The sequence below is a fragment of the Centruroides vittatus genome, unplaced genomic scaffold (genome assembly GCF_030686945.1).
Source record: "Centruroides vittatus isolate TY-2023 unplaced genomic scaffold, ASM3068694v2 contig_1773, whole genome shotgun sequence".
NCBI classification, from domain to species: Eukaryota; Metazoa; Arthropoda; class Arachnida; order Scorpiones; family Buthidae; genus Centruroides; species Centruroides vittatus.
The window spans coordinates 131221-150810 of NW_027121084.1; the positions used below are offsets into that span (position 1 = coordinate 131221).

The 19590-nt window shown below is 30.4% G+C and overlaps 1 protein-coding gene across 1 annotated transcript in view; it reads left to right on the top strand.

Annotated features, from left to right (window-relative positions):
• Positions 1–3396: 3396 nt before the first annotated feature.
• Positions 3397–19590, top strand: part of mRpS11 (mitochondrial ribosomal protein S11) — a 53881-nt gene continuing 37687 nt past the window's right edge. The window contains exon 1 of the mRNA XM_067263349.1: positions 3397–3755. Within this exon, the coding sequence (XP_067119450.1) occupies positions 3565–3755 (191 nt within the window). The 5' untranslated portion in view covers positions 3397–3564. The remainder of the gene's footprint in view (positions 3756–19590) is intronic.

Below are 19590 nucleotides of genomic sequence, written 5' to 3' on the forward strand. Positions count from 1 at the left end.
TCCTTTTATATGTTGCTGGTTTTGAGTTTATTTGATCTGATTAAAATTGAATAAAGATTAAAATTTTCAGTCAGTAGTTATCTAAAATAGTAATTTATTTATAAAGAAAAAGGTGTTTAGCATATCATTTATATCTTCAGATCTCATAATTAGTTCAAGTATACATACAGGATGATTACAAATAACTTTTTGATTGACATATTACAAACAAAAGAATGTAGGATGATTATTTGTGGATCTCGGAAGAGAGAAACTCAAAAATTTTTATCACCAAGTTAAAATATGTTCTATGTAATGATATATGGCAAGCTGTTTGGATCATTGTTTTCTCTGTAAACATCATAGATGTGTTTTTAACAGCCAAACAAAGCTTTGGCTAATGCCTTAAGTGCTAGATGCAGATATGATGAAAGTGGTATATTATCCTACAGACAAAAAGAGCGATTGGTTTGGGGCCCCAGGCAATCTTTTATATGAATATTCCCCCAGAAAAATGTCTACAGTCAACACTGCACATAGGCCCCTAATTCAAAATTGCCTGGTTGTCCATGAAGCTATAACATGCCACTGCCTGATGGCCTATTTCAGCAGGATGAATGGTGCTTTGTCATCACCAAGATATGGTAACATTTCTAGGCTGATGATCAGACAAGGGGAATGATAATCAGTCTCCTTACTTGCAGATCTAACCCCCATGAACTTTTTCATGTGAGGATTCATTAAAGACAATGTTTATGTTCTGCTATTGTCAAGAATGATATTAGAACGAGAATTACAGCAACTCTGCCAATGTTAGCAATGATATGCTGTATGAGACAAGGTAGAATATTGTTTAGATGTACTTTATGTTGAGAAATAAAAGATAACTATATTGGACTGAGTACATATTGTTGAATTAAAGGTCAAGGGGGCAGAGAGGTAAAAGTGATCGTGTATATTTCCAGTAGAGTCGGACTTAATGACGATTTTACTCATTATTAGCACTTATAATTTTTTATAAAACCTATCCCTACTCTCAAAATTAAGCTTTTTGCTATTTTATAATAGTTAAAAAAAATAAAAGTTTTTAAAATAAAATATAACAGATGGCGCCACCGAATGTCGCCGGGGAAAGTTAAGCAACTCGTTACTGGATTTTTTAAAATAGAAACGCTGCATTGCATATGAGAAAAATGTAAGAAATTAGTTATGATAACAAACTTAGAATTGTAAAATGCTTATTTTTGTGACATTATTAACAAAATATAGTGACAAATGCAATTATATGATAAAACTAGCTGTTACCCGCGACTTTGCCCGCGCGGATTTTGCAAACAAACACCATTTATAATCGGTATTTCAACAACCATAGTAATTGTTATATAACACCTACCGCTGAAAATGATGAGAATTGCTGACATTAAATAGAACGTGCTCAGCAAAAAATTAAATAAACAAAATCTAACACCTTATCTTTGCCGAGAAAGTTTAAGTCTTAATCTTCTCCCTCTCCTCCCGCGGGGGAATTTCCAAAAATCTTTTTTTAGTGTGCGTTTTCATGACGTACCCTAACTGTGTGCCAAATTTCACCTCTTTAGCTTCTGCGATTTGCTCTGGGCGATGATAAATCAATCAGTCACTCAGGACAAGTAATTTTATATATACTGTATTTAGATTTTCACAATTTTAAGTTATAAATGATACGCGTGTGATCGCTTGCCAAATCTTCAATGGTCCAAGATCTATTTCTTCGATCGCTTCATTTATTATATAGAAAACATTTTTTGTTGAATTTTCCCATAATATTTCAAGGTATATTAATTTTTGAACTTCTCTAGTGTGGCGGAAACATTGTTATTGGGTAAATCCTATAACAAGTCGAAGATTATTGAAAAGGCAGTTTTACAAGTTATTTGAAAATTTATGTGAGTACTCTGCAAAGTTTTTCTAGTATTACCGAATGACAAAAAGTAGTTTTGCACTGTTAGCAGTGTTTTAAACAGAGATCAGAACAAGACTGTAGACTGCTTCAAAACTGCGACTAGACTACCGCAAATAGGTGCATGTCCACGCCTGCTTGTTTGATTCACTGGGTAGAGCGACAGTAGAGTCGCAGCGATAATAGGACAGGTCGCAATTTTTCTTTAATCGCTGCGATTGTTTAGTCGCAAGTGTATGCAATTGCATTGGAAACAATGAGTTTTATTTTTGCGACTGAAAAATCGCGCGACTAGAAATCGCAAATGGAGGCCTAGCCTTAGTCGATACTCTTACTACGACATAACGATCACATGATTTACTGTATATTCTTGTTAGTGTGTCTACGGGGTATTCTCAAGAATAATACATATCTACAACATTTTTTAAGAGACGCAAACACTCCATAACATGCCATATCAGCAACATCTTGCGTGAAACTTAATTAATGTACGCAGCGCCGGATTAAGCCTCTAGCGGGCCCTAGACAAAATTTAAATTGGGGCCCCATTTAAATAAGTTGTTTCTAAACAAATCTTATATAATGTGACATTAGCGTACGTAGCATGGGTGACACCCGGTGCGGATATCGTGGTGTCACCCCAAGTCACACCGTGGTGTCATCCTTTTTAACTCTTTTATAAAACACTATTGAATTGTAATATCTTCGCACTCGAGCAACTTGAACGCTATATCGAAAATGCAATGTCGCGACGTATAAGTTTAGATTTAGAAAATAAATCATAACCATACATCAGTACTACCACGAGAGGCGGCCCTAGGAAGATTTCTAGATGGTGCGAGAGATCTCGTGGCGTACAGTACATTACTTCTGACGCACGGGTGGCTGTTGACTTTTTTTTTTTTTTTTTTTTTTTTTAGGCAATGGCTGGTCGACCGCAGCTTACTAACCATTGTTAAATACAGCCTTTTCTGTCCTATCGAATTTCTTAAATAATTTTTAACTCGTTTTGAAACACAGAAATCTTCCGCACTGAAGCCGGGCCCCTCCGAATTACGGGCCCTAGACATTTGTCTACTTTGCCTATTCGATAATCCGGCCCTGAATGTACGAATGAAAATATCGATTTCTGATCTACCATTCTATCACGTTACAAAATAACGGGAAAGAAAATATTTTTTTTTCTTAAAGCATTCGCATTTATCCAAATTTGAAAACAATGGATTACTAAAAATTTATTCCCATAAAAAAAGTACGAGACGCACTTACCGAAAGTAATAATAATAATAATAATAATAATATAATTAAATTTCACCAAATTCAAATATACATATATACGAAATAATTTCATACATTAAAATTATATAACAGCTTTAATTATTTACGTTAAAAAATATTACCATTATAAATAATTAATATTTAAAGCAAAGTAAAGAAAACTTTTTTCGCCGCTATATATTGGCTATATTTTGCACTCCGACCTCAAACGGCAATTTGTGTTTCTTCATCGCTAGTGCTATAACACTGCTGCATTACCGTCAAATATGGTTGTTTAGTTGTTATATTTAAAGATTACGTTACAGCTTCGTCACCGAAAAAGAGAAAAAAAAAAGAAAAGAAAAAACGTAACCGTATTAAGATCGGCCATGTTTTTAGCCAGGAGAACTTTACTCGAATGTATCGATCGCATTATAAATTTGAGACTGATGCAATGTATACATACGTCATCTATTTGCGAGAAAAGAGACGACAGGAAAGCCATGATGGCCTCTATGCCGAAAAGAGATGAAGGCGTCCAAGGAGAGAAGTCGTTCGATATCGATTCGCCGATGTTAAGGTGGGTATTTGCTTAATTTACTCGATCGAGTTGGAAAAATTCGAAGTAAAGTCGAAGTATTTATCGATAATAAACTAATATACAAATATTTTTTTACGTTTAAAGTCTTTCTAAAGCAATAAAATGACTTATTTTTATTTCATATTTACTTAATTGAAATTAAATGTCAAAATTTTTATTAGTTGATTAAATGTGTTTATGAAATTATAATGAAATCTTTGTATGTAAAGTTTGCTTTATATTAAATATTAAAAAAGATATGTATATTATTGTTTATATATATATATATATAGACAGAAATTAAAAAACTTATAATTACTTAATATATTTTTAAACTTTCATACTGATAAAACTCTAGTAAAATGGATTGGAGTAGAGAAAACTTCGAAATGTATAGTTGTCCGTACTTGACACGATTCTTTATAAATTTTGCAATACGTTAACATTTAATATATTATAGTTTTGGCAGAGTTTTAACTCGCAAGAAATTATTTGTTTTTAGTAAGTAAAAGAAACTGTTAAAACAATAACGATTATGCTGAATTTAAGAATGCAGAGACTATGTCCATGAACTAGATAACTATGTCTATTTGATAAAATATTCTATAAGTGTACAGTACAATATGGTTACAATTCCTTGATTTTAAATTTTTATTTGTCATATTTTGAAAAAAGATGATTGATAATGTTACATTTATAGAGAAAATAAAATGTTAAACATCTCAGTTATTTGGGCTGTATTAATATGTATGGTACGATAATATAGTATCTGCATGGTCAATTTTCTGTGGATTTTCACGTAATGAAATTATATATTAACTGATGGTTTTATGAAACTCTTTTTATCATCTCATAGTATATTGCTAACATGTAAATTATAATTATAATAATATCTATTTTAAATATTCTTGTTGTATTGTACATTAAAAGAAAAAAGAAAACAGTATAACACTAAAACATACCATTTGTATGCAATTATTATTATTACAATTTCCCTATTGATCAGTGTAGTTTGTATCCTGTCAGAGCTCATAGTTTAATTGCAATATTCAAACATTTTCATCCATGTATTTGTTTAGCATCTAAATGTTATAACAGTTTTAATTGATTTTTAAAAACAACTCTGAATATATCCAACGATTTCTTGGACGAACACGAACACTCTGCCGTTTCGTTTTCGTTGGCCCACCCTGTATTTATATTTGTTTAGGAATTAATGGAATTAGTTTTCAGGTTATATTTTCAAAAAAGAGAAATTGTCAAACCAGTCCATATTTTTTTATTCTAAAAATTTGTCATCTTAGACTAGTGATGAACAGTCTTTTCTGGATGTGATCTGCAAATGAACTCATATGCTTCTGGTGGATGGTATGCATTTTTTTTCTTATAGAATTGCAGGCTTTAAGCCTGCTGAGTACACCTTGTAATTGCCAGTTCACTAAGTACTAAAATAATATTTTCTAACGATATGTAAATAACTAATACAGGCCTATAGTTTATTTTCATTTTTTACTAGTCAAGTTTAATTTGAATGTTCTTCATCATGAATATCAATTTAGTGATGTCTCATGGCACAAGACAGAGAACAGGAAAATAAAATTGTTGTCAAAGTCCCAAGGGCTGCTTATTAGGACCTTGCAGGTGATGATTCTCCTAGACAGTTGAAATTCAGGAAAAAGAAAATGAAAGTATTAATTGATATTGTAAGAAATAACATACTAATGTAAACAAAGGTATTGTGTTCCTTTGTCAATTTGTTTGCTTTTCTGATTTAGATAATTCTACTTTTTAGTTTATATAAAATAAAATACACTGAATAATTGCAATATAGACAGAGAAAATGTTAGAATTTTACAAAGAGAAAAAAATACATATAGTAGAAAATTTAAAGAAAGTGTAGAAATCTTCAAATAATAATAATAATAATAATAATAATGGAAATCTTAGCATCAAAATAAATGAAAACTGGTTCCAAATATTATAAAATGCTAAAAATATAAAAATAAGTATATATGTAATAATTGCGTCAATAATTTAGTGATAATACATATAATTTGTAAATGCTTGACTAAATGTAAAAATATTAAAATTTATTCATATTCAGCATAAATGAAATCTACTAATTAAAACTTATAAAATGTTTTTAACTTAATTGTATAGGTATCATAAACAAAAATCTTTTATTAACAAACAGTTTTTTAAATATTTTAAGAAAGATAGATAAATTTTAGAAATTGTAATAATCTCCAAGTTTGTAAATGGGTTTGAGATTAAGATGCTGATAGCTTGTTGAGCTGTAAGATGAGAACTAAGTGTTGTTTAAGAACCCAAACTTTTATAAGTATTTTAGCATTTTAAAGGCAAAAGCCACACTGTTATACATTTTCGAAAAATTAAATGTATAACACCTAAATGGAAAAAAGTATGTTCTTTGTTAAATACTTGTTATTTTAAATGTTACGTTGTAAATCATTAGATCCTTCGATTGTAGCGGACAGAACGGGCAAAGACCTGAAACGTGTCTTGGAAAATGAGAATTAAACAGATGTAAAGAAAGCATTGTCATTTATATTACACTTCATTGTGAAAAATAATCAAATAAAATAAAATAAATTAATTAAAAGTAAACGTATTTGAAAACACAAATTTATTAGAATTTGTTGTCATTAGTAAAGTTAAATAAATCATCATCAATATACCAAAAAACATTTAAGGCTAATTTTAATCTATAAAGATTTAGACAAACAATTCTATTATTACAATTATTTGTCTTTTTTAGATTATTGTGAAATAAATAAATCAATATAAAATAAAATTTAAGACAGGAATACAGACTATGAATAAATAAATCTATATTTTCAAAAATATTCTTTTTTTGAATTCATATTTTTGTTCTTTTTCAAATAAAGTAGTATAGTATTACAGTGATTTCTTGTATCAGTTTGATGACAAAGTAGAGTAAAAAGGATATGAAAAATATTGTATTTGTCCAAATATATATTTATTTTAAATAAAAATATATATATATAGTTTTTCATTTATATCAATAAAATTGATAATTAACAAATAAAAATTTAATTTAATAAATAAGATAATACAATAAATTATTATGTAATAAGTAAATGGGTGTTTACTGTTTGATAGTAAAGTGGGATTCTAAAAAAAATTATGGAATGAATGATATTATGTGACATACTATTATGGTTATTTGTTTTCTTATAAATTAGATAAAAATGAATACTTGAAATACTTGATATACAAAATAATCTTATTAAGTTGAAATTTAAGGGGTAGAAAAGAGAAACTGACTTCAAGTTAGTTTAGAATTAGTAAGTTTTAATACCCGATTTTTCTCAAATTTTTCTGTGGCTGTAAATTTCTATTTATCAAGCCATTTCTCAGGAATCTGTTCACAAAATTGTATACAGTTTATGGCACTTTTTGCATTGGGATTGATCTGTATAAATATTGAGGGACTGGACTGATGACAATGAATAAGAAAAATTTCTCATTTTCAGACTTTTAATGGATACAGATGTATTTGTTGTGTGCAGTAGTTGGCTCTCCTTTTAATTTTTATAGTATGATATAAAACAAAAATTTTTTGTCCTCCCAAAATTTTGCTAGTACAAAAATATTGGGATATCTCCCCTTTGTCCTGTATGGATCAACACCCATGCACTTTTTGAGTGCATTGTCAAAGCACCTTCTGTCCCAATCAGAATGCAAGTAACATAATGTATCAATAAAAGGATGTCAATGTGAGGTTTTAATAGCCTGCTGTTGTTTGGCATGATGTCATAGTGTTTATCTTAATCACTTATATTCATGTGGAATATAAAAGAAAATGAAGATTGCAAACCTATCAAAAGGGTGGAGAGTATACAGGAAAATAGGTTTGAGTTAAAAGTATTGACAATTTCAATTTGATGAATATATGGGAAGATCTTATATACTGTGCCCAGGACCCACAGAATGCTTCAAATTAATGTATTTTGAGTTAGTGAGATATTACTGTATTAATAATTACAATATTACTATAACTTTGTCTGTGTTGAGGATACCTATGCTGCAGGACTTCTGCAGAAACAATGTTCTATACTGCAGAGCTGTTTGCAATTTTCATGGATCTCTGACATTTACCACAGACAAACTATATTATATACAGACTCACTCAATGCACTACAGGCAATTAATAGCTGTAGGATAACAGACTACCTAACACTCAATGGCATACAACACCTATTAAAGTGGAACCTCGGTATACAACCTTAATCAGTTCCTGATGTTTGGACTTATACTGAATAGGACGTATACCAAACCAACCTTTCCCATAAGAAGTAATGTAAAAATGATTAATTCGTTCTCATGTAAAAAAAAACTCTTGATATGGTATATTAATGGGGTTGTAAAATAATTGAAACACTGTTTGAGCACATTAATAAAAAAAATAACTTTAAAAATGTATAATAAAATTTATTACAGTAATAATTGCAAATAATTGCTTCTGATACGTTGTCGCCAACACAGTGTTTTTCAGTTATCCAAAGCAAAAGCAATTTCTCAACGTGATCTAATGTCTCCGATCTTTGTTTAGAAATTGATTTAACCCCTTTTGCAACGTTAGCAGATTTAATAATGTCTTTATTTTTCACGATTGTCGTTTTCGGAATAAAGTATGCAAGTTAAATCTCGAACACGCATGCCACCTTCATATTTCACAACAATCTCTTTTTTCAATTCTGTTGTGATTCTAGTCATTTTTTTAGTTTTCTGTTGCTTTTCATTTGCCTTTTTGCAATTCATGATTAATAAAAAGTTTTACTTACAAATTAAAATCAGAATAAATTTAACAAAGTTATAGACCGTGGCACTGCGAACGTCTAGTCTGGTCTAGTACACTGATAGTGCTAGTTGTTCATAGATGGTGCATATAATTGTGTGACCATAGGGCCGGTATCTCTTTGATACCGCGTCAGGATGACACCACTGTATCCTTAGATTGATACAGAAAATCAATTGCGCGAGCAGTTACGTATGGGTTAGACCCAGAATGAAGCAAGTGGAGAGGATGACGGAAAGAACGCACCCAGAGATTTATATATAAAAATATATCTGTTTAATTTTTCTCATTTGTCTAACTAGATACAAACGATTACTTTACAGAAGATGATAAGATACATGACGCACGATCCGCGAACGTAAATTCTACGCGGATTAGAGAGAGAGCTTACAATTATTTGCGGGTAGAATAAATACCTTAAGATATGTAGTCGGACGTCGATGTAATAATAGATGATATCCTTATAGGTTGTTCGGGCCCAGAATAGATGATCTTGTAGTAGCCTGCGAGTAATAACTCTGTCCAACAACAGATAATAATTGTTCAGATAGGAAGTGTAACAACGACAGTTCGGCGTGAATATAGGTGATGAGGGAGGATCGGCGGCGATGGGTAACTATCCTTTTGAGTGCGCACACACGGTTAGTAACAACTTCTCCGTCTTACTCATCATATTCCCTTTTTATATGGGGAGGGAGTTTGCAAGCCCTTCTTTGATTTCGTCAGAAGAGATGATCTGCTTGGACCAATAACGTTATCGGTGACGTAGTCGTGTCACCGAAATTTGACTCATCTTAACAAGGAACTCAACTCGTGGGAATCGAGTTTAGACCGCTCTTATCAGAAAGTTTTATCAGTTGATTTCCCGTTTAACTAACCCTTTTTGGTCTACTTCGTTCCGTTTTATATAAAATGTAGAGTTTGTATAAAATATAGTTATGACTTTTATAAGTCTTAAAGATGATAAAGTTCACAATATAGAGATCCCGATCGTCACAATTGAATTAAGTCGTATACCAACAAAGTTGTATACCGAGCAAAATTTGTTTCGTCCAAACAGGACGTATTCCAAATTGGACATATTCTAAAGCAGACGTATACCGAGGTACCACTGTACAATGTCTCAAACAAGCAGGAAATACAATGGCCTTCTATTAGCTGTCCTGACATACAGGATTTCAAGGAAATAAAAAACTGCAGACAAACTTGCAAAACAAGAAAACAGAAACCAAGCTGGAACTTTCAGACCATACTATAAAGACCTATACAGCCATATTAATAAGTACTAGTATATATACAACAAATGGCAAGAGAACTGGAACAAACAACTCAATAATAAACTACACACCATCAAATCAAAGTTAATAAAATGGACAACCAGTCAACAGAAAAACCAGAAAATATAAATCATACTTGCCTGACTGAGAACTAGATATACAAGAATAACACATAACTATCTAATAATAAAGGATACCAACTGATATGCTCAACTTGCTACTGTCAACAATATACATCTTCAGATGACCAAGCTCTATGGAATACACTAGATGATAACAGATAAATTTAACCTACTGTGGTATATCTGAAGGCAATAAACTTATATACAGAACTCTAGAATATACAGCAGAACAGTTGACATATTAAGACTTAAAAGACCTGGCAATATAACTGCTAGACATGGCACCCTTTGGCCTACCTAGGCCCTTGTGCCACAAAAATCTGCCGACCATTATTGTAACTAAATTGTAAAGAAAATTTTAAAAAAAAATAAAATTATAATACAAGGTGTCATAAAATGACACTGAAAGCCAGTAAAGTGAATTTAAATGAATAGTTCAATACAACACAAGATAAATTCATTTGTATTTGCACTTTTTAGGATATATAAAAAGAAATACTGTTGAAAAATTTATAATTTAGACCAATGATGCCCAAGTTACAGCCTAAAGTTACACCCAAATTACTCCTAAAGGAGGCTAACTCAAAAATTAAACATATTTGAATAATTGCAAGTACTGTACCTTTTTATTAACCCGTGCAGAGAGATTGTATTGCAGATGGTCCTAAAAACTATATTTGCCATCATAAATGTTTTTAAAAAATAATATTTTGAAGTTTGAACAAAAATTTTTTTTGTCAATTGCAAGGGCTTAAGCCCCTGCAGCCCTCTTGTATCTGCCACTATATCTATATACTTGTATACAGAATACGATGAGACAAAATCTCTTTCCATTTTGTTGAAATAATTCATAATTGTATGAATTACATTACATTTTATACATTGTTTTGAAGCTTTCTTAATGTAGAGGCCCACAAGTGGCCTAGTGGATAAAACCACTGAACACTGATAGTGGGTTTGCATCTCGCCAATGGGCTGGCCACATGGAGATTTCTTGGTTTTCTTCACATTATGAAAACCTAAATAGGGTCCAGTTTCCCATAATATACCTCCCGGGAGGCATTCCCCTATTGACAGATCATCCAGCTGTTATGTTGCTGTAAACGAATAAAACAAAGAAAAATCTTAATGTAGATGAGTTATATTGCATGAATTCCACTGTTTAATTTCATTTAAAATAATTAGAGGCGAAAATGTGCCCAATTTCAATCTTGCTGAAGTAACGCTCCTCTATGCCATTCCAATTATTGAATTTACTCCTATCCGATATAAATATGCTTCTCATAAATATGACTTATTCATTCTCAATTATTATTTTTTCATTAACGTAAAGCCTATTGTTAATTAAATTTTGACCAGGAGACCTGACGTCATTTTTTAAAAATAAAATGGTGCCTAATTGAAGAACTCAAGCTTACTGTGCAGTACGTCTGTTTGGAATAGGATCCCTTTTTTGCAGACAAAAACATTTTGTCTGTACAGTACATTAGGATCGGAAATGTTTTACTTATGATTTTTATTTCCTTCCAGTAGGATTACCTTCGGACTGGAATTGGGCCAGCTTGATCGGCAATTTTAAATCAAGGTCGACTGTCAAAAAAATGCGTCGCAGACCAGTTTAAAATTAAACAAAATTGTACTGTATATAAATTGAAAAAATATTACTGAATGAAAAAATATTTAAAAATAATTTTAATTACTTATAATGATAAAACAACTTTCTCATTATAATTATGAAAGCTTTATGATTCATATATAGTGATTCAGTATGTTAAATTTTCAAACCCAATTTGCACATTTGTTCATGTTGAGTCAATTGTCATTTTGAGTTTTAAAAACTGATTTTTCGAGATGAGCCAGAGCCAGTCCTGCATTTGTCTGATTCTTAAATGTAGAATTGCATGTTTTTTTTTTAAAAGAAAATCTAGCTTCAAATAAATGAATTCAAAAATCAGTTAACTCATAATGATATTTGTTCAGCTCATTGCATTATTTGTTGAACATCATTTAGTGTTAAATACGATGGAATTAAAGTACAGTCAAACCTGTTTTTATGCGCTCTTTTTATGTGCGATTTTTATTTGTGCGATTTTTTTAATGCGAATTTTTAATTTGTGCGGTATAGTTGGCGACTAGTCTCGTGCGATTCGTCATGTCTCACGTTGACTTATTATAGCTAAATAAACTTATTATAGCATAAATGCACTTATTATAGTAATAATATTGCATGAATATGCGAAAAATGAAATAATTTACTTTTTAAGTCAACAAAACACCACCTGGACAAAAATATGTAAAACAGACGATAGACCAGACGATGCAGTCAAGTGCTGACATCTGTTGTCAATAAATTCTATTTCGTACGGTTTTGAGTTATTTTCTATGTGAGACTTTTTTTATGCGTCCCTGTTGACCGCATAAAAAATTATTTTTAAATTAATTGTGTTGCGAAAAGAAAATCTAGCTTCAAATAAATGAATTCAAAAATCAGTTAACTCATAATGATATTTGTTCAGCTCATTGCATTATTTGTTGAACATCATTTAGTGTTAAATACGATGGAATTAAAGTATTTACAAGGCATACTGATTGTGAGAAGCACAAAAAAAGAAGTGCATTTACATTCCCCTGATCATACTGGCTGGTGAAGTCACTTTTTAAAGGATCTATCTCATGCATTTTTTTTTCGTGATGATGCTAATTTTCTTTACTTGAAATGTAAATAACTAGACAGTGCTAAATTAAATTTATTTATTTATTGATTTATTGTTAACAATGTTCTTTGCAATACAAAATAGTACATTTGATAACTCTCATATGGACCGTTTATTATGAAAATGGTGTAAGCCAATTTATCTTTTTGTTGAGTTATTTAAGAATATGCATTTCAGTTGATTCAAATTACCAGATTTATTACCGAAAATTTATGATTACATCTACTGATTCTAGTCATCACATGTCTAGCAACATTGATGTGGAGATTGATGTGAATACAGTAATTTGTTACATGTTTTATTTTAAAAATGAATGTATAAGTACAGTACATACAGTATTTACATAGTTCATAATGTTATAATTATTTTAATTAAAAAATCATTTTGTAATATTTAAAAAAAAGCAGTGGAAGTTTAAATTTTATTTTTAAATTTTTTCCTGAGCTACTAGAAAGATATGGGGGGAGTCAGAGAAAAATATTAAGCTCAGAAGGGTCCAAAAGACAGAAACACTGCTCTATGGGATCGACCCCCACGCTCAGGGCTAAAATCTTACCGTATTTAAACTTAACAGAATTATTCATCAAAATCAGTTAAATTTATTAACTATTAAAAAGAAGAAGAAAAAAGTTGAGTTCCTATCCTTATTGGCTAATTATTGTAATTTTATGTAGTCAATTCAAATTTTTAATTTATTGAAAATTCTTTTATTTCTAATATTTACATTTTATGTAAATTTAATTGAATTATTATTATTTTGTTAAGTTGAATTATTGAATATGTATTTACTACAAAATATTAATTTTTTGTATATGTTGATTTTTTAATATTTTAGTTAAATGCACACTTTATTTGTGCAGTTACAGTAGAGCGTCGATAAGTGGAACCAATTGGGGACTGGGGTCCTTCCAGTTAATGATTTGTTCCAGTTTCCGACTTTGTACGAAAAAATACATTAACCTGTCCGATGTTCAAATTTTTCTCCGTTGCGTATCGCTTCCTGTTGAATTTTTCTCCGTTGCGTGTCGCTTCGCGTTGAATTTTCGTCGATTTTAAGCCTAACGAAAATTTTTATAATAATCATCGAGGCTATCGTATCGTTAAAAATTATTTCTGCATTTTGTACAAACAAAATAAATATATTAAAGAATATAAAAAACATGAAAATTATACTTTAGAAGTAAATTTAGTATCAAAAACATTCGATTCAGCACGACACAGTCCGACTGAAAATCGTTCCACTTTCCGGCCATTCCACTTACTAACGTTCCACTTATCGGCGCTCTACTGTACTACTAATAATCTTTAAACTTTGTTTAATTCAATCCATATTGAAATTTAAGTTAAAAATATGTATAATTAAGTAAATAATAAGTAGTATGTTTCCGAATCTAAAGTTTTCATTTTTGATTTTTAAATACCATTTAATGTTTAAAAAAACAACTATAATTAGCATGTTCGTTTAGCAATTTTTATGCCAAAAGAGTTAAGGAAATTAATTTCATAAAGTTATACCCAAGTGTGAGTGCTTGGACATAAAAATGTTTTACGATATTAATCACATGTATGATCGATATTAGTGTATGATCTAAATGTCTAATGACTTGATTGGTTTACATTGTATTGAACCTAATAATTAAGGATGCACCGATAAGCAAAATGGCCGATTACCGATTAATTGGTCATGCTTGTCGGCCGATTAGTGTTAATAATTTATTGTATTAATAGATAATTATATTATGATTATTATTGCATGAAATTATATATTCTTAATAAAAATATAAAATTTCATACGATAAAAATAATTTTATATCAATTTGTTATAAAAATAATTTTCAATATGAAGCTATTTTTTTCTTTTTCAGATTTATGTATTAAATTAAAATGATAAATTATTATTTTGGAAAACTTTTTAATTTTAATTAATAGCCAAATCCAAACCCCTCATGGCTTCCAGTATTACTTGGAAATTTTTTAGGAAAGATAAAAACGAGATTTCCAAGTTCAATTTGTGCCAGGCTTCTATTTCGAGAGGTGGAAAAAATGCTAAAACTTTTACCACTAAAAACATGATAAATCATTGAAAAAATGTCATCATGTAAACTTTTTAAAATAAACTTAAAGATGAAAAGAGAAAAGTTCTGAAACAAAAGAAGCTGGATGTTTATCAGTAACAACGGAAACTCATATCCAAAGACAAGCTACTTTAATTCAATTAATAGAGAAGAAAAAATTGTGGGATATAAATGATCAATCCAAAGAAGTTCATTACTTGATTGGAGAAATGATAAGTGTAGATATACAGTCATACTCTGTTGTGTCTGATTTAGGATTTCAAAGATTACTAAAAAAATCATTCCTAATTACAATATTCCCAACAAAAAATGTTTTTGAAAATATCACCCCTAATATATTTCAAAAAATTCAGAAAGCTATTGATGATGCAAAATATATTTCTTTAACCGCTGATATTTGGACAGCAACTACAAACAATTCTCCTTTTTCAAATGTAACTGCCCACTGGTTGAAGGATGATTTTCAGCAAGAAAGAGCTGTTTTGCGAATTATTACCTTTGAAGGTTCCCACAAGCTATACGAATCAGTGAACAGATAAACGTTGTTCTTGAATGGTATAAGTTGAAAAGTGAGATGATATTCTTAGTACTGAGAGATTCTGGAGCAAATATGGTAGCTGGAATCAGGAATTGCAACTTAGAGGCATTATCATGCTTTACACATACACTGCAGCTGACACTAAACGAATGCAAATTTTCTCAACAAGATGTGAAAACTATAATCACAGTTAATAGAAATATTGTCACACATTTTAATCGTTCTGCTGTAGCTATAAGCAAATTGGAAGATTTGCAAGACAAGTTAGGTTTGCAGAAACACAAATTAATTCAAGATGTTTCTACTTGCTGGAATTCTACATACTACATGTTGCAAAAAAAACTTGGAACAGCAAAAAGTCCTTGTCACGTATGATATAGATAATAAAATTTCCACATTGAGCACATATTAGTGGTCTCGTTGAAAAAATTGTTCTACTTTTAAAACCATTCGAAGAAATTACTGTGGAAGCAACCCAGAAACCACCTCATCTTCAATAATTCACACAATAGAGACTCTGAAATTATTCTGATTATCAAAAGCAAAGGGCAGTAGTTCCTTTAGTGGCATTAATACCACAATAGGACTAGAAAATTCAATTAAAAAAAAGATTTTCAGCATATATAGAAAACAAGTCTTTATGCTTGTCATCTTTATTAGATTCAAAATTCAAAATAAAATTTCAAAAAAAAAAAAAGATATGGTAGAGGAAATAAAAAGATGGACAATCGATAGCTTAGATAATGTTGATAATTCAAAATCTCAAGAAGAATTAAATCCTGAAGCTTCCATTTCTGGAGCTGATCAAGATGGAGGAGAATCTAATTTATTTGATGAATTAGCTTCTGGTAAACGAAACATTGAATAAGAGCATGTTTTTAAAAAGGAAGAAAAAACGGAACAAACGTTTTGATCAAGAATTAGAAAAATATTTACATTTACCTCTTATACAAAGACACAGTGACCCATTTTTGTGGCGAAGTTCAAAAGAACTTTTTCCTAATTTTAGCGAAATAGCTATGAAATATCTAAGTGCCCCAGCATCTTCCATTGAAAGTGAAAGAGAATTTTCAGCACTGGAGGTAACATTTATGTGCTGGCAAGAAATAGGCTATCAGAATTTAAGGGTTTTAAAGTTTGAATATTAAATTTTTATTGGTTTTATATATTTAAAGTTTAAGCTTTAAATAAAAGAGATAGCTTTGAATAAGTTATATTATACTTTAAATTATTTCTTTTATCAATACATATTATAACTTAAAATTTTTTAATATTCAATTTGTCATGTGATATATAAGAAATATATAACAGAAATTTATTATTTTTTATTCTAATCTTATACGTGACATTCTAACAAAAATATTAAAATGCAAAATCGGCCGATTATTCAAACCAATTAATCTGCGAAATGGCCGATACCGATTAATCGGAGAAATGGTCGATTACCGATTACTTACCGATTAATCGGTGCATCCTTACTAATAATAGTTAGATTCTGTTTAGTAAATGTTTTAAAAATAAAAGATATATAATGATAAGAAATATAAAATTACGTTAATAATTCATTCGAGACAAAGAAAAATGTATTATTGATAGATAATTTGTATATATACAACGAGGAGAATAACACCACACCCCAAGTGTGACGCCATCGGAGTGAGTGGACGGTTCTTTCAAATGCACAACAGCATACCTTTATATTTCTACAATGACTAAGGAAAAATCAATTTCCCAATTCGTTAAGGCACTAATGTATACTGAGAAATTTTGTCTTACATTAATAAATTTTATGTAAATAAATTGATTTGCTCTTTTATTTTCCCTATTTATTTGTAATTTAAAAGCAGTTTTTACAATTAGTACTGTGCTGAATACAACTAATTATTTCATAATAAAAATATCGTTCACTGATTTTTCTAAACATGATTTTTGGAAAATCCTTTTTCTTAAAATTATCAATTATTGGATTTATTTAGACGAATCCAGTAATTAATTTACAAGTTATATAATAATAATACACTAGTTACATTCGTGCGAATAATTCTCACATGTATAAAAAATTGAATGCCAAAATACAGTATTTGGGAAGTTGTTGTAACCGGAAACGGGCAGGTAATTACGGAGACTTAGTCTCGAATATCAATGGTTTTTACTGTTCTCCTCTGTTCCCATTCGAGTTTTTTTGCGATTGATTGGTGAAATAAGGCAACGCAACTCAGACGATATAACGGAGAACTTTGTGAAACTTGCTGCTATTTATGTGTTGGTCACGTGAAGAAAACCGGAAAAAAATGTTCGCAGCCAGCCCTGTTGGTCAGGCGCAAACCCAAGACAATTATCACTGTTCAGTAGTTTTATCCTTGCTCTTTCCTCCTTTTGGTTCAGTGTCAATTCGCATTTTTTTTTTTTTTTACCGGATGCTCGCCCTTTGGTGTTTAAAACAAAACACCAATATTATATATTATCTGGATCGTTTGAATCATTTTTTTTGTATTGTCATCAGTAAAGATGAATAGCAATGGGAAAAGCAAAGCTTTCTGTTGCGTTCCAAATTGCAATTCCAAAGCTACGCACGGGAGTCCGATATAAGTTTTCATCTGTTCCCACGTGAAAAACAGATGATTATTCGTAAATCAGAATTCGGAGAAGTTCATAAATGTAATGGACAGAAAGAGTAGATTCGACTGTTAAGAATTGGCAAAAAGTTTTCCGATTGCCTAGCTTTACGGAAACAAGTTATGCTGACAATTTTAATGGAATTTTTCCTTAAAGTTAAAATGCCAGTAATTTTTGAGACACGGGCCGGATGTAGGCATTTTGAGGCCCTAAGCTGAACTCTGTGTGAGGCCTCTTACCAACCCTTCACAATTTTAGAAGTCAATCAAGAATTAACACAAACGTATTAATTACTTTTTATTTTGAATAGTATTTAAAGTACATTTTGTTGGTTTGTAAAAAAATTTATTGTAAAGTTTGACTTCAATTTTCTTTCTCGTAGGAATGTTTGAGGCTCCTTGAAACTCGAGGTTCTAAGCAACAGCTTACATAGCTTATAAAAACAGCCCTGGTGGGATAATGTCAAAGCTGGTGTTTGAATACAAAGAGCTCATTTGTTTTATAATACTACATAAAATTACGTTTTCCGCTAGCAATGATTGTTTTCCTTCCATAAAATTTCTCGACAAATAGCTACAAGCAGCATATATTATTATAGCGATCAGAAATATATGATTAATTTTAGGTTGACTAATTACAAGCGATTCAGATAAAGTAGCCATTTTGTAAAAATGCAGCACCCTCTATAGTTCATGAAAAACGCGAATAGTTAATGATCGCTTCCTAGTCATTGTTGTAACGGAATTAATATATAATTTTAAAATACTGACCAATTTTTGTTGTTGGAAAATGTGAATGATTGTACGTTGAAGTACACGCACCTTCAAAACGAACCATTTAACTTAATGTAGAAAGTGACAGTGCTGCGAAATCATTTTGAAAACTTTATGAATTTTTATGTAACTTCAAAATTTCTCGTTATGGCTATGAATTAATAAAAACATTACCCATACTGGCGCTATAAGGAAATCGTAAAGTTTATAAGAATAAATTCTTGAAAATATAGAGTAATTGATCGCACTGCCTCTAGTGGAGAGAAAAGGAACTGAACGTCGTTTTTGTTTTTTTCGAAAGAAGTAATAGAGTCGAGGCTGGAGACTATTTTGCATTATATCTGAACTAGAAGCAAAAATTCTGAAATTTTGGAAGGGTTATTTCTGTATATGGGATATTAATTATATTAGATTTTGATAAAGGTCAAGGGGTAGGGAGATAGGAGGGTCGTGTGTCATATCTCACTTAGAATCGCACTTAATGAAAATTTTGCTTGTTATTGACATTTATAATTGTTTTAAACACATCTCTACCTTTAAAATTAAACATTCTTTCCCCCTTTTTTAAATAATAAATGTTTTAAAATAAAATCTCAACAGATGGCGTCACACAAGTTTAACTTTACTGTCTTAGTATTTTTGTAAACTTAACCTAAATGTGTGTGTTAAGAGCCCATAATTCGACAAAATTATTTCTTTTTAAACTCTCGTGGTTTTTAAAATTTTATATCGCATAATTAAAAATTATCGGACGTCCTTTATATAAGGAAGTATGCAGCAAAAATTCGATCGTTATTTTCTACAACTTACGTATGTGAACAGTTTTTTCCGCAATGAAGTTAGTAAAAAGTAAAACAAGATAAGATATCGACTCTTA